The sequence below is a fragment of the Sceloporus occidentalis genome, unplaced genomic scaffold (assembly GCF_023333645.1).
Source record: "Sceloporus occidentalis isolate IW3139 unplaced genomic scaffold, rSceOcc1.0.p SCAF_90, whole genome shotgun sequence".
NCBI lineage: Eukaryota > Metazoa > Chordata > Lepidosauria > Squamata > Phrynosomatidae > Sceloporus > Sceloporus occidentalis.
Genome location: NW_028317070.1, coordinates 3,936,000 through 3,959,259, shown reverse-complemented (window position 1 = coordinate 3,959,259; position 23,260 = coordinate 3,936,000). Strand labels below are relative to the sequence as shown.

At 39.6% G+C, this 23,260-nt stretch overlaps 1 protein-coding gene across 1 annotated transcript in view; it reads left to right on the top strand.

Moving 5' to 3' along the window:
• Positions 1 to 23,260, top strand: part of LOC149284628 (DNA polymerase zeta catalytic subunit-like) — a 73,211-nt gene that overhangs the window by 18,055 nt on the left and 31,896 nt on the right. Inside the window, exons 2-6 of the mRNA XM_089496471.1 lie at positions 11,170 to 11,362; positions 14,590 to 14,664; positions 20,208 to 20,383; positions 21,758 to 21,854; positions 22,515 to 22,609. Of these exons, the coding sequence (XP_089352597.1) occupies positions 11,170 to 11,362; positions 14,590 to 14,664; positions 20,208 to 20,383; positions 21,758 to 21,854; positions 22,515 to 22,609 (636 nt within the window). The remainder of the gene's footprint in view (positions 1 to 11,169; positions 11,363 to 14,589; positions 14,665 to 20,207; positions 20,384 to 21,757; positions 21,855 to 22,514; positions 22,610 to 23,260) is intronic.

The following is a 23,260-nucleotide window of genomic DNA, read 5'->3' as shown; positions in this document are numbered from 1 at the left end:
ATTTGAGTTGCAACAAAACTAATTGGCACTTTGTCGTAATAAACGTCTTTCAAATACACACAACGGAACAGGCTGTGATATATTGGAAACATGACATGCCAGCATTTCTTATTTATTATGGTACGTAAACATACTATTAAGAAAAATATAGTACGGCTTGCATTCCAAACAATGCAAGCACCTGTAAGCGTTTTCTTTTGGCTCCTCCGTATCCTGTTTGGCTGCTTTGTGAGACGCAGTGCTGCCAGATGAGGACAATGTCCTTCCTGTGCGCCTTCATTGATGAAGCCAGGCAAATGCTCCAGCATTTAATTAAATGGGAAGTGTTATGTAAATCTGTGTGCGTGGTATTCTGAGTAGGAAACCAGTTTCCCAGAATTAACGTGTATGAATTGCTAGACCTTCTAACAGGAAAGACTATAAAGCAAGAGCGCCAGTCAAAACCCCTGCTTTCATTTATCTGCAGTACAGTACTCCAATGTTAACTAGTCCAGAATGGGCCTCTTGCAGCTGGTTAAAAGTCTTTTATTCTGGGGGAAAAATACAACCTTGAAGAATTTTCAAATTCTTTGCCCTCCCAGAAATGTGATTTTCTAGCAGATGCATGAAATCCCATATTACAGAAGAAAAACAAAACCCACATTTCTCCGAAATCAACCCTTCTGTACGAAGGGATTTTACATTGTGAAATGTAATGTAAAATAAATTTAACTCTATGTGGGAGTAAGACAATGAAGCGGCAGCCTCATTTTTCTCCTCTACTTTCCTGCTTTTGCTCTAGCAGGAAGTATACTGAAGTACACTCTCCATAAATGCACTGTAGTACTTCCTTTGAAATCACCTCTACTTCAGGTTTCACGTAGGGCCGCAGCCATTCACATGTACTTCAGCGGAACACATGGATGTGGAAGATTATTTGTCATTAATTCAATAGAATCAGACGTGGGGAGGAGGAAAAAAAAAAAAAAAAGTGCGATTTTTATAACTCCCGTAAAAAGAGAGCTAAAATATTATTTTTATATTTATATTACAAGAAGCCTTTTCTGGGGTGATGTTGCTGCATGTTTACACCTCCCACCTTGCTTTAGGTACCCACCTTATTTATGTATAAAGCAGCATTCTCTAGTAGCTCACATCCTACCGTGTTGAGGACAAGTCTAAACATGTCTAATAGCACTTGAGCATGTTCTTGCAGCACCCGTTCTGCATGTGAGGAAGCAAGGGGAAGCATATATAAATAAAAAAGTTAGGAAAAATATAGAAACCATTTCAGAAAGACACAGTAGCTAGACTAATTGTATAAGTGCCCTAAATGCCTGTATCCGAGAGGAAGAATTGCCTGCTAAATCAAATAACCAGCATTAATAGCAGAGTCACGTATTCCTGCATGATGTCTCAAATGTAATGCTGTTCATTTCTTCTTCCAGACTGATATCCTTCTAGAGACTTAATCTAGTATTTTTTTTTAGGCTACATAAAAATATCTTGTTGAAGCAGATCTGTCCTCTGAAGCCATCTCTGCTCTGAAACTAAGATATGATTAAGGTGGCTTGTTTCCTCTAATACCCAACTGCCAGGTAGTTTTTGTGCTAGCCAAACTTGTTTGGATGGATAGTACTGTGTTTTTCCCCCCAGAGTTATGTACAAATCTTACATATCTAAATGTCAGAATAACTGGTGATTTTGTTTTTTTCTACTATAATTTATATTATTAATCAAGTGGAGCTGTGAGTTATGCTGGTCCATGCCGTTCGTGGCACCAGCCGCAAAGTTTGCAGTCAACCCCTGCTAATGCCTTTGCTTAACAATTCTATATTGATTGTAATGTTTCATGCTTTACCTTACAATATTGTTTGGTTTAGTAAATTTAGGGCCCACTCCCTTCGCTGACATCATACTTCTTGTAAAGACACGGGTTGCTGAAATTAGGCAGGCATTTTGCTGCCTTTTCAGCAATCTTGCAGCTTCTGTATTGGATGTCCGATATCATTTGCAGCCGCCATGTTTACACTGCTTGCCATGTTGTGTGTTTCAAGCACTGAGGCTTCTGGGTTCTGAGGAGAAGATCAAAGAGTGCCAGAGGCTCGTGGTTACTTTATATATGCCTGAAAGATTGTGTTTGACTGTGCATAGGAGGCCACCATTACATGGCTAAAACACAAAATCCTCAGATCCAAGAATTTACTTGAACAGGCATAATCCTACAGCGTCCTGCTGTAGATAGGTTTCTTATAGAACTTACTTTTCCCTCTCACGGTTACAAAGCTCCATTCTATGTGTCTAGTGGCAAGAAGGCTGTGAACTTGGCTCTTGCTGTCCTCTGGACCCATGCCAGTGTCAACGTGGATATTGCCTTGTAGAGAATGTTGGCAACCTGAAGATATTCTAACTGGTGATCCCTGTTCTTCAGTCTTCCATGACCCGTGGCTCTGCACCATTAAGTTATTTAGCAAAAAAGCTACATTTTGAGAAATAATCTTTACAACCCGGATGTTCGCCTGTCACATTCCTTCTCTATATTCAACCCCTTCCTGCATCACAGGTGTCTGTTGTAAATCCATAAGACAGGTAACTGTAGGACACAATAATGTAAGAAGGGTTATTGGCACAGAAGTATCAATACATTACTTAAGAAGACCTTTACTACCTAGGAAAGAGAACATTTTTGTTATATTATTGTAAGAGTGATCGCATGTGCGGAAGCTGACGTTGATCACTGCTGGTCTGTCTACAGCAGTGCTTGCTATGCTGAATGCCCGGTGTACTTGTCGCTCGAGTATAACTTGATAAAATAAGTTGTGTGAAATATTTCATCAGTTCTTGAACGAATGGTTCGAACGTGGATCAAGACCGCGAAACATGTTTAAAATGCTCACAAGATACCCATGCAAGAAATAATTACAACATTGTACAAAATCTTAGCTGTTGTCTGTATACAGTCTGTATGTCTCCAGATATTGAACCTGCTATAATACACAAAAAGTATATGGCATTTACAGAGGCATGAAAAAGTAAGTGAACCCTTTGGAAGACTTGCATGGTGATCACGGTGTGATCAGTGGAGGGGGTTCCCGTAACCCTACATGTGAAAAGTATAACACCCCCATTCACTACCCTCAAACCTGTTAATCTAAAACTATTAGGGTGCTATGTAAAGGGTGGATGTGGCCATCTCGAACATAAAAAATATATATATGGGATACGTCTGTAATCGGGATTTTGCCAAAGAAAATAGCTACATTTTCTATGGTTTAAATAAAAAACCCTATTTGTTCTGAAAGAAGGATACATCAAACACAGAAAAGAGGAATCTTAATTAAACCCACATACAGGGGAAAAAGGCAGAAATAGCTCAGAGACTTAAGGTACGGAAAACCCCTGGGACTGTAAGGTTTAAGAAAAAAATTATACATAAATGCTGGTAATTCCAAACAGTTCGCTTACTTTTTCTTGCAATTGTACATGCATTAGTAAATTATACGTAGATTAGCAAACAGGGAAATTTTCCTTTTCAGAGCATAGTGAGTAGGAAATGCATTGGGGGGTGGGGGACCCTGAGGCACAAAAACAGTGGGGATTAATGTTGGCTGGAAAAATAGTAAGGAATGCCGAGCACAGGAAAGGCCTTGTTATGTCATGCTTTTGATAATGACAAAGAACATGGAAGCCAGCTTTTCACGATCCCTTAAACTAAAATTCTGGCTCCTCATGCATTCTGCCCGTTCCATAGGAGTATTAACTGCAAGTAATAATAATGCTAAGATATTTAATATTTGTCTTCTATTTGGTCTAACACTAATTTTCATGAAACACATTTTAATTTACATTCTTAAAAAGATGGAAAAAGAGAAAAAAAAAAAAAAAAGACTTGGCTGTGGTAGGAGCTGCAGCCCTTCTCCATTGTGTGACGATTCCTGCCACTGATTGGCTACTTGAAGCAGCCAATCAGTGGTAGAAAAGCACGCAATTTGATTTTAGTTTGTGCATCGCTCTACTGATTACCATGGCATTGCTGCATTGGCGAATACTCGGCGTGGAAAGCCTTTCTCTTCTATGAAATGGTTTCCATGTTTTCACCATATGGCCAAATGCACTGTTCATTCCTGGTTGCCATTCTTGCATTTCACACTTTCCATCTTAAACTCCTGCAAACAGGAGTCTATCCGACTATCCTTTTTCATGTTCTCACAAGTGAATGTTGGATTCATGATGCATATTTTGTTGGGTTACACAGGTGACCTAAGAAAGGAAAGGAACAGACTGAACTAGTAAATGTTTTAGCCATCATTAAGTCTGTTTAATAGGGTCTGACGAATGACAAAATGTCCTCTTTGTCTTCTGTAATTGCTGCGGTCACATGCTGGACACGGTGCAAGGAGCTGTTCTGGTTTATTTTCTTCGTTTCATCTTGACTCAAATCATGTCTGCAGTACTGGAAACGTGTGCCGATCGTTATAAGCTGCTCTGTGACAGACTATATCAATATGAATTACCGGTGGGGGCTGCGTTTGAGGTATAATACTTCCCTGTAGCATCGAGGGAGAAAAAATCAGCCCTCTTTGTTCTGATGACGATGATACATGAGCTCTTTCTATATCTGGTTTTCATTTTGGTTTCAAACGAACAGTGTTTCAGCTGGAACCTCTCAGACCGCGTGTTTGTAATAGCTGCAGAGCTTAATGTTCTCTAGTAAGGAGTGAAAACTTGAAACTGATCCTCTTTGTTTGCTTGCAAATGTGCGTGTAATATATATATATATATATATAATTTACTATTATTTGGTAAAAGCTGCCTTGGTCAGTGTTATTGAAATCATTGTTCTATGAAGGAAATAGGGTATTGTGGTATTCTATGAAGCAAAATCCCCTGATTACAGTTTTTAGTTTTTTCCTTTCATACCTGAATTTGCTTTTTACTCGCCCTCTGTTTTCTATATGATCCTGTGTCCTCATATGGTATGCTTTAGAGATTGTATTCTCCCATCCCTTTCCGGTTAAATCTGCCGTGTCTTGGCAATGCTGATAACACTGTGGCAATCTGCCTATTTTTTTTTTACATTTTTTTTTTTTAGAACGCTGCTTTCTGCACTGCACATGAATAATTGGCTGTTTGTCTTGTCTAACATATTAAAGACGTAGGGCTGCTTGAAATCTGAACTTGTGTGATTTTATAGGAAGAGGCAGTGGAAACCTGGAGAAAAAGGAGAATCCTCATATACAAGGAGGATCGAAAGAGAGAAGGCTAGCGTGTTGAGAAAGCAAAGTAAAAGTAGTTTACAGCAGAAATGGTTAATATTGAGACAACCCAAGCCTATACCTTTAGCATCTGTTTCTTTGTAATTATTAAACATAATGTCCCTACCCTTTAACCCCTTCAGGACCGGGATTTTGATACTAACGTGTCGCTAAAGGACCGGAGCCGTTTTTGTGTTTTTGCCATGTCTTTCTTCAACTGTAATTTCTCTCTTATCAATTGGTGCACCCACACAAATCATATATTGTTTTTTTTTCAGCACAAGTAGGGCTTTCATTTGAAACCATAGTAAGCTGGGTAGTACATTGTTTTGTTTGAAAAAAACTGGAAAAAGTGGGGAAAAAATGAAAAAAACGCATTTTTTTACAGTTTTGTATACATACAAATTGTACACACATTAAACCAATGGGAAAAAATTATCCCAAATATATTCATTAACTTGTCCTGATTTGGAAACCACCCAACATGGCCAGGATTTTTATCTATTTTGACCAGTATAGGGAAAATATTGCAAGGCATGCATCACGTTTTTGAAATGTAATTTTTTTCAAATTTGGCATGGTAGTCTAATAACTGCAATAGTTGTCACAGATACTGATTACCCCCCCAAAATTATATGTTTATGAACAGTAGATAAGTCAAGGTGTACAACTAGGGTCATTTTGACACTTTTCAAACAGGGATTTTATCGCAAATTGCTGCCAAATTTTGAGGTATTTTTATATTTTTGGGGTTTTTTTTGCATATGTTGCAATGTTGCTTTAGATTTTATGTGATATTTTGTATAGAATATGTGCAACTGCAGAACAAAACACCAAATTGTGTTCACCAACATCCCCCGGTTCCAACAAGGCCTCACATGCATAGTTCATGCATTTTTTGAGGAAGCTATGAGGGCAAAACCGGAACATGCGCATTTTCGTTTTCACATTTGGAATTTTCAGAAATTGGTTTCCTGGGCCCATATCCCATTTGGGACATTTTGGAAGCCCCCTGCTGTAAATTACCCCATAAAAGTATATATTTATGAACAGTAGACAAGTCAAGGTGTTAAACTAGGGTAGTTTTGACAGTTTTCAGCTAGCCTTTTCTTCACTGATGTCTGCCAAAGTTCACGGAAAATTTATTTTATTGCGTTTTTAACAAATACATTTCAATGTTGCAATTTATTTCTTGCACAGCATATGTGTAACACTGGAAAAAAACACCACATTTTGTTCACCAACACCCCCCGGTTCCAACAAGGCCTCACATGCATGGTTCATGTATTTTTTGAGGAAGCTATGAGGGCAAAACTGGAACATGTGCATTTACATTTTTTTAAATATTTTTTTTCATCAGATTGCTTGTAAGTGACAGGTTTAGGCCGCTGACATCAATCAGGGAGACCGATCAATAATCAGCGACTTAAAATGTCACCGACAAGTGATCAGGTAATAATTATGATTTTTTCATTTATTAATAATTTGTGTTTTTTCATAATTACCCTAGATGACCCCTCTCTCTTTGTAGAGCAGGGTCATCCGTGGGCTGCCATAATGATCCGATCACTCCTATTGGCCAGGAGCGATCTGATCAGCCCAGCATTTGACCTGGAAGCACCCTGGACTTTCAGGTCAGTGCTGTTATTTTTTTTTAATTATTATTATTTTATTATTTTTTAATTTAATTTTTTTTTTTTTAATTATTATTATTTTTTACATTATTTTTTTTAACTCTTTCAATGCTGATGCTCCATTGAAGCACAGCATTGATTGATATAGAGTCCCCACAAGCTTGTGGGGACTAATATTAACCCCTGCAATGCTGCGATGGGGGTCATACACAATTGCAGCATTGAAGGGGTTAATTGAGGAAGAGGGGGGTAGGGGTTAACTGAGGAAGGGTAGGGGTGGGGGGGCTGGTCTCCACACTCATGTGGAGATCAAAGAACCCTGTCTCCCTGTCCCTGAAGCTGCCTCTGGCAGCTGGGACACAATCTCCCATAGACTGGAGATTGTAGGGGAGGAGTCTCTCTGATCAGTCCTACAGGACTGATCAGAGGACTTCTGGGGGCTCGTTTTTGCTGTTGCTGGTCTGCCTGGCTTCCAGGCAGACCACCAGCAGCAGAACCCCCTAAAAAACGGGAATTAACCCCTTCAATGCCGCGATCGCGGCATTGAAGGGGTTAACGCTGCACTGACGCTCTCATGGAGCGATCAGGCAGCAGGGGGGTGTTGGATCAGGTCCCCACACTTCCCTGAAGCTGCCTGTGGCAGCTGAAACCGCGATTGCAGATTTTTCTGCAATCGCTGTTTCTGCCTACAAAATCACTCCGTGGGAGTGATCGTGGGCTTGGGGGCGGTCTTAGACAGGCTGTGCTGTTTGCCCAGGAGTCCTGGGCAGACAGCAGCAGCAGCGCCCCCACGATCACCGCGATTGTGGTGATGTGGGGGCGTTTTTTGGAGGAGACGTACCTGGTACGTCCCGGTCTACCGGTGACTGTTAACCAGGAAGTACCAGGTACGTCCCGGTACTGAAGGGGTTAAAAAAAGGGTTTGTTTTTTGTTGGCTACAGAATTCTATGTATGAACAATGTATACTATTGAAAAAGTCATAGGAATCGCACAGCAATATATCTTATACATTATCGTTATACATTGTGAAACCATCCACAAGTTGTCTGCCTTATAACTAGAGGTGTAAATGAACCCCAAGGGATCAAAGAGAACTCTCAAATTCTGAAAAGTTACAAGGGCAATGTGAGTGAAATTGGGATATAAAGAGTAGAAAAACAATGTACATTAGACATCTTATAATTTGCTAATCCTAATAGTGACTAACGTAGCCAGTGTGCTTAGGATGCAATCTTTTCCAGCCTGTCTACCAGGGTGTCCCATGACTTTCGTAAAGAGTGCCCTACAGCTCAAGTGCAGTCATCAGACGAGGAGCTTAGGATACTTGTACGATTTCTGGTTTTCGTCCCCTCCTGGCTCAGACACCAGCCGTACTAATTTGGCTGTGCTGAGGCAGAGAAGGCCATAGTGGGGAGTATCCAGGCACGCTGCCAGACGATCTATCAGAGTACTGTAAATAATACACTAGATGGCCTCCGGAGTTTCACTAATGAAAGCAAGCACATGCCCAGTGGGAGTTGGAACAAACACATTGAGACCTTTTGAGTTTACGGCTCATGGCCTTTATTTAAAGTAGTTCCGTACTTTGAAGTTTTGGGGCCTGTTGCATGCGTCTGGGACCAAACCCCCCCCCATCCAGACAGTGACATTCTGTAAGAATATCAGCCGTTTTAACCGAGATGGACGTCCAACACGCGGGACTGGCAACACGTATAATTACACAAGATAACTGAGACCAAAATATGGATGTTACATATGTTACATAACATCCGTGTCCTGTTCTTGATGGCAAAGACTTATGGGAAGCGTAGTTTATGAACTGCTATTTTTAGGCTGGGGTTACTGTGGCATCGCCTATAATTCTTGGCGCTTGTAAGAAGTACAGAGCATTCTACTAATTTCCCCAGCAGCTCTGATCTAGACGGTGTTTTTACCGTATTTAGTTACGAGGCTTCACCTTTTTCCAGACTAAGGAACCAGCAAAGATTAAAACCATATTACTGTAGAACAGTCACAGCCAACGCTAGCTGCTGCGAAACTATATTTCCCGTGATATTCAGCTATGCCTTCTAAAAGCCATATTATTGCTGACTGGGAATGGGAGTTGGAGTGATGTAATTGTAGGAAAAGTGTTGTAATATCTTATAGTAAACCTAATAGAAACCTCCAGAGAATGCCTTATATTTTTTTCTGTTAACAAACTATACAATAGGTTAAACATAAATAAACCTTATGTAAAGTAAGTAAGGGTGCTCGCTACTGTGGCTCCCTACTGTGCCTCTTGGTCTATGCTATGAAAGGACTGAAGCCATTAACAGATTTTTTAAAAAGTTGTTTTGGGTTTTTTTTATTATTATTCGTGTCGCAATCTACTCCATTTTATATCAAGAGTTTATAATTATTTAGAAAAATAGGACTGTTACTTAAGAATAATGAAAACATTGACTTTTTTTTTGTTTACACTTTGTCTTTTAGAGAAATTCTAATGAGAAAAGAAAATTGCCTCTAGTGGGAATGTAGCTATACAAAGACGTTGCTCATGTGACTTAGAAATCCTGGCTTAATGCTGATTTTTTTTTTTTCTCTAGAGTTTCTGCCTGCAGAGCTCTTTGCACGCAGAGGACTTATTTTCACATAACTGTGCTGGTGTATGGTTAAAAGAAGAAAAAAATACATAGTTCCATGATAATTAGGCAAGCAATATAAATTGCCTTTTGGGCACAAAAAGCTACATTGTATTGTACACGTCTGGTGTTAAGTGGAAACCTTGCTGGTCTGTCGTCATGTTGTTTCTTACGAATTGTTTCCTCTAGCCTCGCCTTATCTGTAGGTTTCATCTGTTTTCCGTGTGGTGTTTTTACGAAAAGAAACTCAATAAATCTCATTAATATGCAGACTGCAGATGGCACAATATTTTGAACAGTGTATCTCCTCAAACATGGTCTTTTCTGGAAAGCCAGAATGATTGCTACCCTTATCCTCAGAGCACCATCTGCAATTTTACCAAAGTGTCTTAATTTCCCAAATTCCCTTTTCTTTAAATGTTCTAGAAAGGAACACTAAAAGCAAAAGCTGTATCATCATTTTTGAAGCCAAAATACATGTTTTCTGTGGTCTCTGTGCGAGCAAGCCCATGAACACTGACAAACGGAGCATGATGAAGAATTGCTGCTGAACACTACTCAAGAGTCATTGGGGTCTACTTACAAAAGTGCTAGCTTAAAGGACACTTGGACATTTGATCTCCCTGATATAGCTATGAATTATAAAGAGTGTAAGCCCCAGGCTGAGCTAGCCCTGTAAAATAGTAAGTAGTTTTATGAACTCTTAGGTTACCTATACTTTATGGTGGGCCACCTTAACCCTTCTTACAAGAGAAGCACAATGTTGTTTACCCTTGATGGTAGGTGAAATGCACAACTCCCCTGCAGGCTCCCTTTTTAGTGAATAGACTAGGTTGTTAGGCATTCCTAATATGGTAGATTTTACTGGTTTAAATTGCCAGTACTTTCAAACCATTTTCGGTAATAATCTAGACATCAGAAAACAAATTAAGTGTATCATTTAAATACCCCCCCCCCTTTACAATTCCTCATGTGCAGGGTTTTTCACTTTGACAGGATTGGGTGTTATCATGTTTACTGGATCGTGTGTTGAGCACCATTAATGTTGCACCAGTTTTGGTCTCGCAGAGCATTTGGAAAGATAAGATATATATATATACATATAAATTTATACATGAAAGGTCAGCAGACTCCTAAATACACAAAATGTTGCTTAACAATGAGATTTCTCATATTTTTTGTGCCTTTTAAACTGGTCATATCTTTTGGTTGGAATAAACACATGTGGAGTAGTTTTTCTGCTGAATCTGATGTCGGCCAAGTTAACGTATCCCTTGCAGTGAATAACATATTGATCCAGTATGCCAAAATCAACATTGTACCTGCTAGAACATTCAGTTTTCAAAAGTTATCGGAAACATTTTGTGACTAATAAACATTATAGACAGAAAGTACCTTTGCTATATGCACCGGTTTAAAGAACGTGCCAATCGAAGCTTTTTGGCAGTTTGATTTTGTAAATACTTAAGTTCTGGTTTCAGACATCTGCATTATTCATTTGTGGCTTTATCAGGAGACGTTGTACAGCACACAACATAAGCATTAATGTTTAGAATCGGCACTTTGGAGTGTCCTTCATAACAAAATGTGTGATGTGCCTGGTATTAATTATCTTGTAGGTGAGCATATTATAAATTTGTCTTGTTCATTCACTTCTCAATTCTTTATTGTTTTAGGTCAAAAGACGTGTCTGCATCTCCATGGTATCTTTCCTTACCTGTATGTGCCATATGATGGATACAGGCAGCAGAATCCGGAGCGGTACCTTCGCCAAGTAGCCTTTAGCATTGACAGAGCACTTAACGTAGCTTTAGGGAATCCATCAGCCAATGTACAGCATGTGTTCAAGATCACAGTAGTATCTGGGATGTAAGTACATAATGTATATATGTGTCGCTTTCAATAAAAAGTGCATTCTTGTTGAGTGTTCAACCTATGTGTACTTTTTTAATAAATATATATATATATATATATATATATATATATATATATATAAGGTTTCTGCACAACATTAAAAAGAAAAAAGATCCTCTTGCTGTACAGCACTGAAATATTACTTAAGGTGACATGCTTGGGACTGGTAGGAAAGTGAAAACAACCTAAATACGTACAGTATTTGAGAATGACACAAATATTCATTTCACAAAGTCTGCTTTCTTAGTTTAGATGATGGGAATATGTATATACTCCAGAATGTTATGAAGAGTGATCAGATGAATTGCAATCAATTGCAAAGCCCCTCTTTGCCAGGAAAATGAATCCCACAAAAAATATTTCCACTGCATTTCAGCTCTGCCCCAGAAGGACCAGCTGACATCATGTCAGTGATTCTTTCGTTAACACAGGTGAGAGTGTTGACGTGGACAAGGCTGGAGTTAGAATAACAGACTGGAAGCTTTAAAAGAAGGGTGGGGCTTAACATCATTGTTCTTCCTCTGTTAACCATGGTTACCGGCAAGGAAACCTGTGCTTTGCACAAAAAGGGCTTCACAGGCAAGGACATTGCTGCTAGTAAGATTGCACCTAAATGAACCATCTATCTTCAAGAAGAGAGGTTCAATTGTTGTGAAGAATGCATCAGGGTGCCCAAGCAAGCGTCAGGACTGTCTTCTAAAGTTGCTTCAGCTACAGGATCAGGGGGCCACCAGTGCAGAGCTTGCTCAGGAATAACAGCAGACAGGTGTGAGTGCATCTGCACACACAGTGAGGTGAAGACTTGAGGATGGCCTGGTGTCAAGAAGGGCACCAAAGAAGCCGCTTCTCTCCAAAGGTACAGGGATTGGACTGCTGAGGACTGGGGTAAAGTCATTTTCTCTGATGAATCCCCTTTCAAATTGTTTGGGGCATCCGGAAAAAAGCTTATCCGGAGAAGACAAGGTGAGCGCTACCATCAGTCCTATGTTGTGCCAACAGTAAAGCATCCTGAGACCATTCATGTGTGGCGTTGCTTCTCAGCCAAGGTTGTGGGCTAACTCACAATTTTGCCTAAGAACACAGCCATGAATAAAGAATGGTACCAACACATCCTTCAAGAGCAACTTCTCCCAATCATCCAAGAACAGTTTGGTGACTTTGCCATAAGGCAAAAGCGATAAGTGGCTCGGGGAACAAAACATCAGAATTTTGGGTCCATGGCCAGGAAACTCCCCAGACCTTTATCCTATTGAGAGCTTGTGGTCAATCCTCAAGAGACGTGTGGACAAACAAAGCCCTCAAATTCTGACAAACTCCGAGCATTAATTATGCAAAAATGGGCTGCCATCAGTAATTGTCAATAAAAACCATTGACACTTATGAAATGCTTGTAATTATACTTCAGTATACCATAGTAACATCTGATAAAAATATCTAAGAACAGTGAAGCAGCAAACTTTGTGAAGACCACTACTTGTGTCATTCTGAAAACATTTGGCCACAACTGTACAGTGTAAAGTCTGTCATGTATGGTCAAGTGAGTTTTGTGTGTGTGTGTGTATATAATATATATATACAGGGTACACACAGTACCCTCCACTAACACTGGCAGGACTGTTGAGTTTGCTTTTGGATGAGAATAGAGCCTTTTTTTCTTGAAACCCTTCTGAACAACTTGTGGCGATGTTGGTGGTGTCATTCTAGTTTTGGACACTCTCTAAAGCAACTATTACGATTCTCCAGCTGTGATCCTTGGATATCTTTTGGCCATCGAACCATGCTCTTCACAGTGTGTTGAGACAATGCAGACACATGTCTTATTCCAGGTTAATTCATAACGTTTTCAGTTGACTGGAACTTCTTAATTATTGCAATGGGCATTTTCAATGCTTTTGCTATTTTCTTATAGCCACTTCCCATTTTGTGAAGCTCAACAACCGTTTGCCACCAATCACAGCATATCATATTCCTTGTTCTTAACAATTGTGATATATGGCTGTGGAAACCTGGCCTATGTGTTACCTAATATTTATACTCCTGTTAAATAGGAAGTCACAGTTAAACAATGTCCTGTTCCTAGTCACCCAGGTGTGCTAAATAATGTAAAATATCAATGGGAATATACTACAAGTAAGAAAAGAGCAAACGGTTAAACAATAGATACATTTTCACAGCCTTCTTTGCTCAAGGGTACCAATATTAGTGGAGGGCACTGAACGTACGTACGTACGTACGTACGTACGTACATACATGCATGCATCTGACCATATGTGAAATTGCTAGCATCAAAGCATATAAGATATCAAACAGTGTTATACTTCTTTGATGTTGCAAATCTAGGTTTCATTCCTGTCTTGAAACTGGATGGAAAAAAATGCACAATGGTTGTCAATTAAAATGGATGCATTTGTATTGCCAAGCAATACTTGGGTACTCGGGATTTTATTAGTTGGTCATAAGGCTCCTGGGAGAGTATACACCCCTCTCTCCCATTGTGAACCATGTATAGTTTGAAGTATTTCAAATAGCTTTTGTCTAACTACCGCTGATCTCCTTATACTAGATGCATTTGGTGCATCCTTCATTTTCACTGGGATCTATTCATGAAAGGGACAGTTGGCAGGAGAGTTATAGTTTTAACACCCTCGCTTCACTTTTCATTATGAAGGGCATAATACATGGCCGGCCAAGCTCTTCCCACAGCAGAAGCTCAACGGGGTTGGCTTATGTTTTCAATGCATTATGTCATGGAGATGGAGCCATCCCTCTTCTGTAGACTCTCCAATCAACTCCCACTTTAATAAATAAAAAATAACCGGCAAAGCAATTAACCAACAGTTCTTCACTTAAAAACTAGTCATTTATCTTTCTGTCAAACGACGTAGCTAAAGTGCATATGGATTGTGAGGTTGTTTAAGCAGGGCCCTCTTTGCCTGTTGTAAGTCAAATTGTTTTCTTGTTTACTACTTATGTCCTGTTTACCCATTGTACAGTGCTACGGAATATGTTGGTGCTATATAAAACTAAATATTTTTACCGCAAATAAAATTTTAAAAATACTTATGTTTCATATGAGCTTTACTTTAACTGTTGCTTCAATGTTTGGGTCAAGTTTCCTCATTATTGGTTGTAAACTATATATTTTATTTGAGGCTTTATTGTATTTATTTTTTGCATTGCAGACCTTTCTATGGTTATCATGAAAAGGAAACGCAGTTTATGAAGATATATCTGTATAATCCAGCAATGGTGAAAAGGTAATTGAATACATAAGCGTAACGCTTGAATTCAAGTATTCTGCTACAATCGATGTTTGAAGAATGTTATCCAATATATATGTAATGCTACATTCTCATAAAAGAAATGTTCTTCAGTGTCTTTTTTTCATTATAGACATTGCGTACAGGAAGTCCTTGAATTTGTTTAATGTTATTTTGTTATAACATTGCTACCCGCTCACTCACGCTTTCTTTGTTAAAATCTCCTTTCTGGCAGCTCCACTTCTGATCTTTCATCTTCTTGTTCCTCTGTCTTCGTCCGCTTTTCATAGTGTTTTCTTTCTTGGTCTGTATGTCGGGCCTCCCAGCGCACTTCTGCAAAAGGGTGTGGCTTCTGGCAACATACTCTCCCTCGATTGGAGAAACAAGGGAGAGGGTGTTCTGCCCTCTTTTTAGAGACACGGCCATGAAATAAGGTACATTGAAAAGCAGATGAAGACAGAAGAACAAGATGATACAAGATCAGAAACTGAGCTGCTTAAAAGGAGACAGGGACACTGAAGCGGCCGGCAGAGAAGATAGGGAGACTTTGGAACTTTGTTATACGCCCTTTAGTCAAAGATTCCAAAAACCCATCTGCATCATTAAGTGAGGACTGACTGTACATGAAAAGGCTTATGTGACCAAAGCTTGCTAGGGAACTTGGCGACAGTAGAAAAAATATACTTTGTCTGTATAGTTCTCTTCAGGTGTTAAAGGGACAAGTAGCCCACCAGCACGTTGGATGTATATGAAAGTACGGTACTTTGTTATGCATTAATTTAACCCGCAAAAAACTGACATTGCACTGGCAATAAGTAGCAGGAAAGTACTCCCATTGAAGGCCTTATATTAAATGCCAAATGATGGCTGGTGTTTCACTTTGATGTTATTAGTTCACTCGGTCTCATATCCGAGGCAAAAGTGTGTCCTCCAGTAATTGCATTATACTCTTGCCGATCTCTTAAATAAAAGTCCAGTCTCCACTGTCATCTAGCGCTCATACACAACCTCAATTCACTTAATTTCTCTCAAGGGTCATTGAGAAGGCCATACGGTTCTTCAATACCTATTTCATTTCCAAAAGTAACTGTACGATTCGTTTGCTGTTAAAGGGTCATCTTTATCTTTCTTAAAGGTTAGAGCAGGTCTGCCAGTGTATGATTCATCGTTTAATGGTAATTGATTCATATTAGGATTCATGATTAGAAAAATGGTTAATAGTTGGTTGGATAATATCAAAATGGTAGGGTGCGTCTAAATAGCTATTATATAGTGTTACGTACAAGATGAAGAAGGCATGCAGTTTTTGCTTGAGTATTTGGTTGGCGTTCCTGTAAGTCGTTCATCTGAAAAGGCTACCAAACTGAAGGTTTGGCAGGGATAGAGGAAACGTTCTATATCGAGGGAGCAGCCGGTGGGGCCATTTGTATTGAGTGGGTGCTGACAGAGACCTTTACCTATAATCCTCCAGTCAATTAATTTAGAGAGTCAAGATCAATGCAGTGGATTTGAAAGCATGCAAGCAAAGCCCATACTATGCTATCGGCTGCTGGAATGTAACCCATGCACACTACCTGACCGTTCTTTTTCCTATATTGTTTGCCTGGCTCTTCTCCTGGGGTGCAGTAGGAAGTTTGGTGTAGCACCGTAGCTGTCACTTGCCTTATTTGTTACTAATATAAAAACATATTCCAGCTTGTATTATTCTCTGCATTGCTTATCACGTTGTCTCAGTGCTGCATTGCAGTACATTGCCACGCTTTTATTTTTATGGATTTACAGGCATCACTGGTGGATTCTCTAAGCAAGCACAGTTAAGTAGCTGGCCTACAGGCTGAATTATTTCTAATATATGATGATTTACAGCAGTTTTTTTCTCTCCCTTGTTTTGTATGAAGGCGCTTTTAAAAGTTTTAAAGCATAAAGTGTCAGTTTTACTGCTGCCGGTATGAAAGGCTGATTTATTTTAACATTTCCTGCAAGGTTAGTAAGAGTTCAGTAGCCACTCGTTCAAAGCAATAAAACTTTTTACATGCAGACTTACTAATTTTGCTGTAATATAGAAGCATTTTTTATATTATTGAGAGCATTGATTGGCAGAATGGGTGAGATTTCTGAATGTGGATTAATTAGTAGGAACATTTCATTTTTCTTACACACGTGGTTGCTTCATATAGGGCATTTTGCCCCAGTATTGCACTTTATAACTAGGTCCATATACAGCAGGGCAACTCTATAAGCAACTAGGTATACTAGTATCAATTAGGGATACTACGTGACGATTCCCAGATACATATGAGTCTATTCTATTAACCGTCAACCCTCTAATTATCTTTATACAGAGATGCACAAAGCATATGCTGTCTTCAGTTGCACTTGCTAAACATTTTGGTTCTCACCGGAATGAGACAGTTGACCCTGGCACAATAGAAGCAATAGCCGCTTCAATATTTTGATGAAAACATCAGTTGTAAGGGAACCCATTATAGGATTAATTGCTTTGTTTCAAACCTGTTTTTATTGCTACAGTGCCTTGTTTTATTAGGCATTGATCACAGGGGTGTAACTAGAAACCATAGGGCACTTGTGCGAACTTCCCCGACTTTACCAAGCAACATGTCTTACAGTGCCACCTTTGCCCCAAACAGCCTATCGGTGCCATCCTAACCCCCCAAACAGCATGTTTGTGCCATCTTTGCCCCAGCTTGCTGGTGCCCCAAACAGCTTGTCTGCGCCTTCCTTGCCCTGTGCTCAAAGGGGTGCTCCACACTTTGGCACACATGTAAAAATACACACACTCATACTTACTAACACCACTGATCACATAGAAAGCTTTTTATGTGAACACAATTTTCTAGATGACAATATTATACTTTCAGTCTGAAAAGTTTTGAAAAACTACACAAACTTTCCAGTTTCTATGGCAACTACCTCTCAATGCCTGCATGAGGCATGCTCAAGGACATGTTTTCTTCCTGAACGATTTTTATCATGAAAATCAATTCTACATACTTAAATGTTTTTTAAATGCAAAATGTAGTAATTTCTTTGTTTGCTATCTATTCAAGAACACCCGGCCCTGGCCCTTGTGCAGTTGTAGTGTTTTAAGGGTGTGAACTTAGGGATGTTTTACCCCCTTTGTGTTAAGCCATGTAAACGGGAGCTGTGTTTAGGCATCCAGCTCATATTTAACCTCTCTCGCTATGCAGGCACCTGAGTGAGGCTTTTGCTTTTCCAGTTTCTTTGCTGAGAGTCTGTGCTTACATTATCATTTTTATAATGTATCATTATTTCCAGGCAGCAATTTATGAAGAGCATAACACAATACATAGGGTATGACACAAATCAATAGACAAAGCAGTGCAAGAATGGGAGGCTCAATCTTGAAAGAACCTCCTTGCAGGAAGGATACGAGAGCACCTTGATTGTGGGTCAGTAATTGCAGTGCTTGAAAGGTGCTTCTGCAGCAGGAGCCATATGCAATTATTTTCCATAATTACACTTCCTTCAAGTATTTTGCGCACTTACGTTTTTGACAGTTGTTACTCCCTGATGATGGTCGTGGTTTTTTTTTTAATTATTTTTTTTAAATGCTCTCCCGTTCAGTATTTTAGACGCTGATCTTTTATTTTATTTTTTTGTTATTAAAAAAACAAACAATAACTGTCTTAGTTTTGTCTACAAGTTAATTGTTCCATAAGAGGGGCAGTAACTAAACAAATGGGGGAGGGGGTAACATAATGGTGAGTATTATAACATGAAGTGTACTGAATATTTTACGGCCCCATTATTTTGAAATATTTTGAGCTCTGATTCTTGACCACCCCTAAATATTTTAAATACTTCAGTAGGCTCTAATAAAGGCACACGTATACACCCTACCTGACTTGACTGTGCTTTGCCGGGGAATTGCACTATGGCACGCTTCCAACTCAACTTACTTGCTTAAACCCCTTCAATCCCAGGGGTTTTTGGTACCTCAAAGCCCAGAGCAATTTTGCCATTTTTGGGGTATGTCGGTTTAGCGATGATTCTCTTTTCCTGTGAATAGTGTACCCATATAAACTATATATTGGTTTTTCAAGGAAAGATAGAGCTTTCGTTTGACACCATAGTTGGATGATTAGCTGAAAATTTAGAATGAGAAATTTAGTAAAAACTAGCGAAGAAAATTAAACGAATTTTTTTTTACATTTTCCCTCTGAATCCTCGCAAAATTAGGTAAAGTGATGGAAAATCCCCTCCAAGTTTATTAATTCAGGTGTCCTGATTTCAGAAATACCTAATTTATATAGATTTTCTAGACTTTCCCAGCACCAGGGAGCATACTATAAGGTGTACAATTTTGTATAATTTTTATGCCTATGGCTTAACGGGTTTGGGGGTTGTGAACGGGGGCAGAAGGGTTATACTGGCTAGATGTTATGCTAGTGCAATGGGAAGTAAGGTTTTTTAATAATTTTTTTATTATCTTTTTTTATATCTTTTTTTTTAATTTTAATTTTTTTACATTTTTATTTTTATTTTTTATATATTATTTTTACACAGAAATGGTTAGAGGTCCTCCTAGGGACCTCCTGAACATGCCAGTGATGTCACAATGACATCACAGCTCACATTATAATTTTTTTTTGTATTATATATATATTATTATTTTAATGATTTATTTAATATTATTTTTTAAATGAATTAACTTTTTTTTTTTTTCTTTTTTTTTTCTGCTTTTCTCTTTCAGGACGGGAGGGGGAGTGAGAGAGATGGTTTCTCACTCCCCTCCCCGCGATCCCCCTGCACCGATCACACTGTGATCTCTATGCAGGTCCTCACAGACCTGCATAGAGATTGCAGCGTCTCTGTGCCTCATCGGAGGGCAGGATATCCGCGCAGGGGATATCCTGTCCTCCGATGACCTTCCGGGTTACGTCAGCAGTGACGTAACCCGGAAGGGAATGCCCGATCGCGCGTTTGCAACTGCGCGATCGCGCACTTTCAACCGTAACAGCTTACCGGCTTTCATGCCGGAAGCTGTTACGGGAGATCAGGCAGCAGAAAGCCGGCGATGCCGGCTTCTGCTGCTAGGGGGGAGTCCAGGCTGTCAAACGACAGCCTGGTCTCCCGTGCAGCGGCAGGGATGTGTCCCTGACGCTGCACGAAGGGCTGGACGTACCGGGACGTCCATAGGGGTTTCTTTGTGGGCATTTTTTGGACGTCCCGGTACGTCTATAGGGGAATGAAGGGGTTAGCTACCCTTAAACAGAAACAAATGTACAGAACATAACCCGTCCACCCTCCTCCCAAAATGAAGGATTACCGAGTCTGAAAGCTGAATTGCACAGAATGCATATATGTATTTCTGCATCGCCCCTCTTGTAGTTATATCGTGATTGCTTCCAAACTCATGTTTGTCATCTGTCCATGGAAAGTGCAACCCTTTGAGTATCAAGGATGTCTTTGAGATGTTTTGTACACATAGAGTACACCAATGAAATGACAATGTTTTGTTTCTGAACCTGATGTAAATGTGTCTCTCCGTTTTACAGAGTCAGCGAGCTATTACAAGGTGGAGCAATAATGAATAAGTGCTACCAGCCACACGAGGCCCATGTCCCTTATCTCCTTCAGCTTTTCATTGACTACAATTTATATGGAATGAACTTGATAAATCTCGCTGCGGTGAAATTCAGGAAGACCTGGAAAAAAAATGGCGCGTCGATTGGTAAGCAAGACCAGGGAATGCATATATGGGGCGTAAGGGCAGGAACTGCTTTTAATTTGTTCTTGCTTTTAACGGCATAAGGTTTTGTTAAATAACTAGTTAACGTTTTATCAGCATCCATGATACTTACCTTTTTACGTTTTTTTTGGTTTTTTTCAACAAATTTGGAAATTTGGAAGTGTGGGAAGTGATGACAGCATACGATCTGGGGGGGTGTGGGACATTACTTGGTCCTTGACCTGTTCTTATGTTCAGGATAATTTAAGCCTGCCCTGTGTATGCGTAGTGCTTTTCTGCTTATTCATCTCCTCCAGTTTTAGACTATGACCTGACCTGTCCTAGGACAGTTTCCCCTTTGAAACATCTATCCGATCTGCATTTTTATGCTATACAGTTACAAAATGCTCTGGGGGGGCATCAACCGTTTATGATATTACCTGGCTAGTCATGTGACCAACAGCCTGTTTTGGCTTCTAATATCTCTCGGTATACGTATCGGTGCCTTGCACTTTCCTTGTTTATGGTATTTAAGCATTGTTTATTTTGCTTGTAAACAATTCGTCTTTTAGTAGGGTTTGCATTTAAAAGAATATATTTTAGGTAAACATTTTATTAAAATTCTATATATATAGATAGATAGATATATTTATACACACACACACACACTACAAAAAATGCTTTGAAAGGTTGGAGGCCACTTTAGTAACCTTATTATGTTGCCGAAATACCATTACGAAAATGCTTTGCTCAAATGCTTTTCTGCTACCCTGCTCTGGTGGGGCACACGGCTGGAAAGGTGCATATTCTGCATCCGTTCTGGTTAGTTAATGACTGCCATACCGAGCTTCTGTATGAAAGCAGACAATTCAGGGCCTTGAAATCAGAGGTCAGAGCAGCTGCTCCACCTTCAGGCTGCTACTCGTCTGAGAATCTGGAATTTATTCTGTGTGCTCTCTGATGAAACAGTACTCGTTCATGCTAAATTGGCCATGGTTCCTTGTTTCCATGTGACTGTTCTGGAGAACATATATATTTGTGGCATTGCTCTAGAACCTTCTCAGGCAGCTATTTATAATTTTCTGGAAACATATTATTGGCCCAATGATAGAATACAAACTAATATGCTTATTGGGAAGCCCAATTAGAAATATGACAACATGCTGCTGGAGAGCTGCCGAGACTCTCATGGATTAGTAGGACATACTCGTTACCTGGGTTCATTAGCTGAACCCAATACTTGTGCTGATATCCCTACACTCGTGTAACTCAAGCAGTCCTTTACACTGAAAAACCGCTATGGCACACTGGTTTTGTGAGTTTTCCAGTAATCTGTAAGGCAAACTGATTTGCTTTGTTTATGCCTTTTGTCTTTAGGTGATGGATCGTTAAACCGAAGTGTGCATAAAGAAGCAATCCATGGAAGCTCCTTCGCTGGTACCTTTGCCCTCTGGGAAGAAGATGAAATTCCAAGGTCTGGACACATAACCACTGTTTAACTGTGATTTAGACCTGCATCTCTTTTAAAGAAACCATGACATATACTGGTATTCCTTTCAAAGAACTAGGCTCATTGTGTAGATCTTAGCTGAGACCCACATGCAATCTCTATTGTACACTGTCCTATTAATTCACAAACTCTGTTTCTTAAGCAGCAGCAGTAACATATGACCCCACACGTGCTCTGCCACCATAGCCCACTTACATGATGATGGCATTGGTTGCCATGGTGAAAAGTGAGTTTACTGTTGTCTGTGTCAGAACTCCAAATAGTAGTTCCTAGCAGATGTACAAAGATTTTTTTTTGCAATTTTGTAAACATGTGGTGACATTAAATGGTACTCACTATTGCATATTATTCATTATCGAAGCATGTGCTAATTGTAATTTAATCTGGTTTGAACATGAATGAATACGTAAAAGTGAGCTAGTAGTTTCCAGTTTTTAGGTTACTGTTGCAATTCTCTGTCTGCGGTATAAATAAAGCAAAAACGCGCTGCCATTACACACTTCCCTTCTAGTTATTTTATGACATAATACTACAATATGCAATGATCTATAAGCGATTCTATAGCAATATGCAATCACCTGTGTAACATCACACTGTATTTACTAATTGACTGTTCTGTTACAGCTCCTGCGTGTTGGAGGGTGTGGAACCACAGAGTACCTGTGAATTGGAAGTGGATGGTGTAGCAGCTGATATCTTAAACCGGCAGGAAATCGAAGGTATAAATTATTTTCTGTCTTGGCTCATTCCATTTCTTTCTTTCGCCTGATTTCCCCCCCTCCCCCTCCCCGATATGAGTATTAAACATTAATATCATATGGGTTCTGAGGATCAGTGATACATTTGGCTAAAGGCATTAATCATTAAATTAAATCCTATAATAAAATATCTTAATGCACTAACACAAAAAACCTCACAGATGACTTTCTGTAGACAGCCATTCACAGCAGCACACTTTGACCTTGGCAAAGGATCTTTGATATTGGTTTGGATACACTGATCACCAAGACAACCACCACAGTTGGCTGTTAAAACACTTTGGGTCCTATTTTTGCTTTCCTTTGCTAGAAAAAGAGCCATACTTTAAGGTCGGTGGCTGCCAAATGGTAAACATACAGCGGCCCGCCACCTACATGTGAATGCGTGTTACGTTTTTAGACTCGCACAGTGTGTGTCCGCGCGTTTTCAGAAGGGGACTGCACACTGTATGTCACCAGAACGGCAGCATCAGTATGTCTGAGACCCTAGGTCCAGTCCTGCTCTAAAATATCTACTTAAATGTATCGTCCTTGCCCACCTCAATGCATCCGAACTAGCGTTCATTAACTGTATGCAAATAGATATGGTCAGCGTCTGTATTCTCCAGGTGA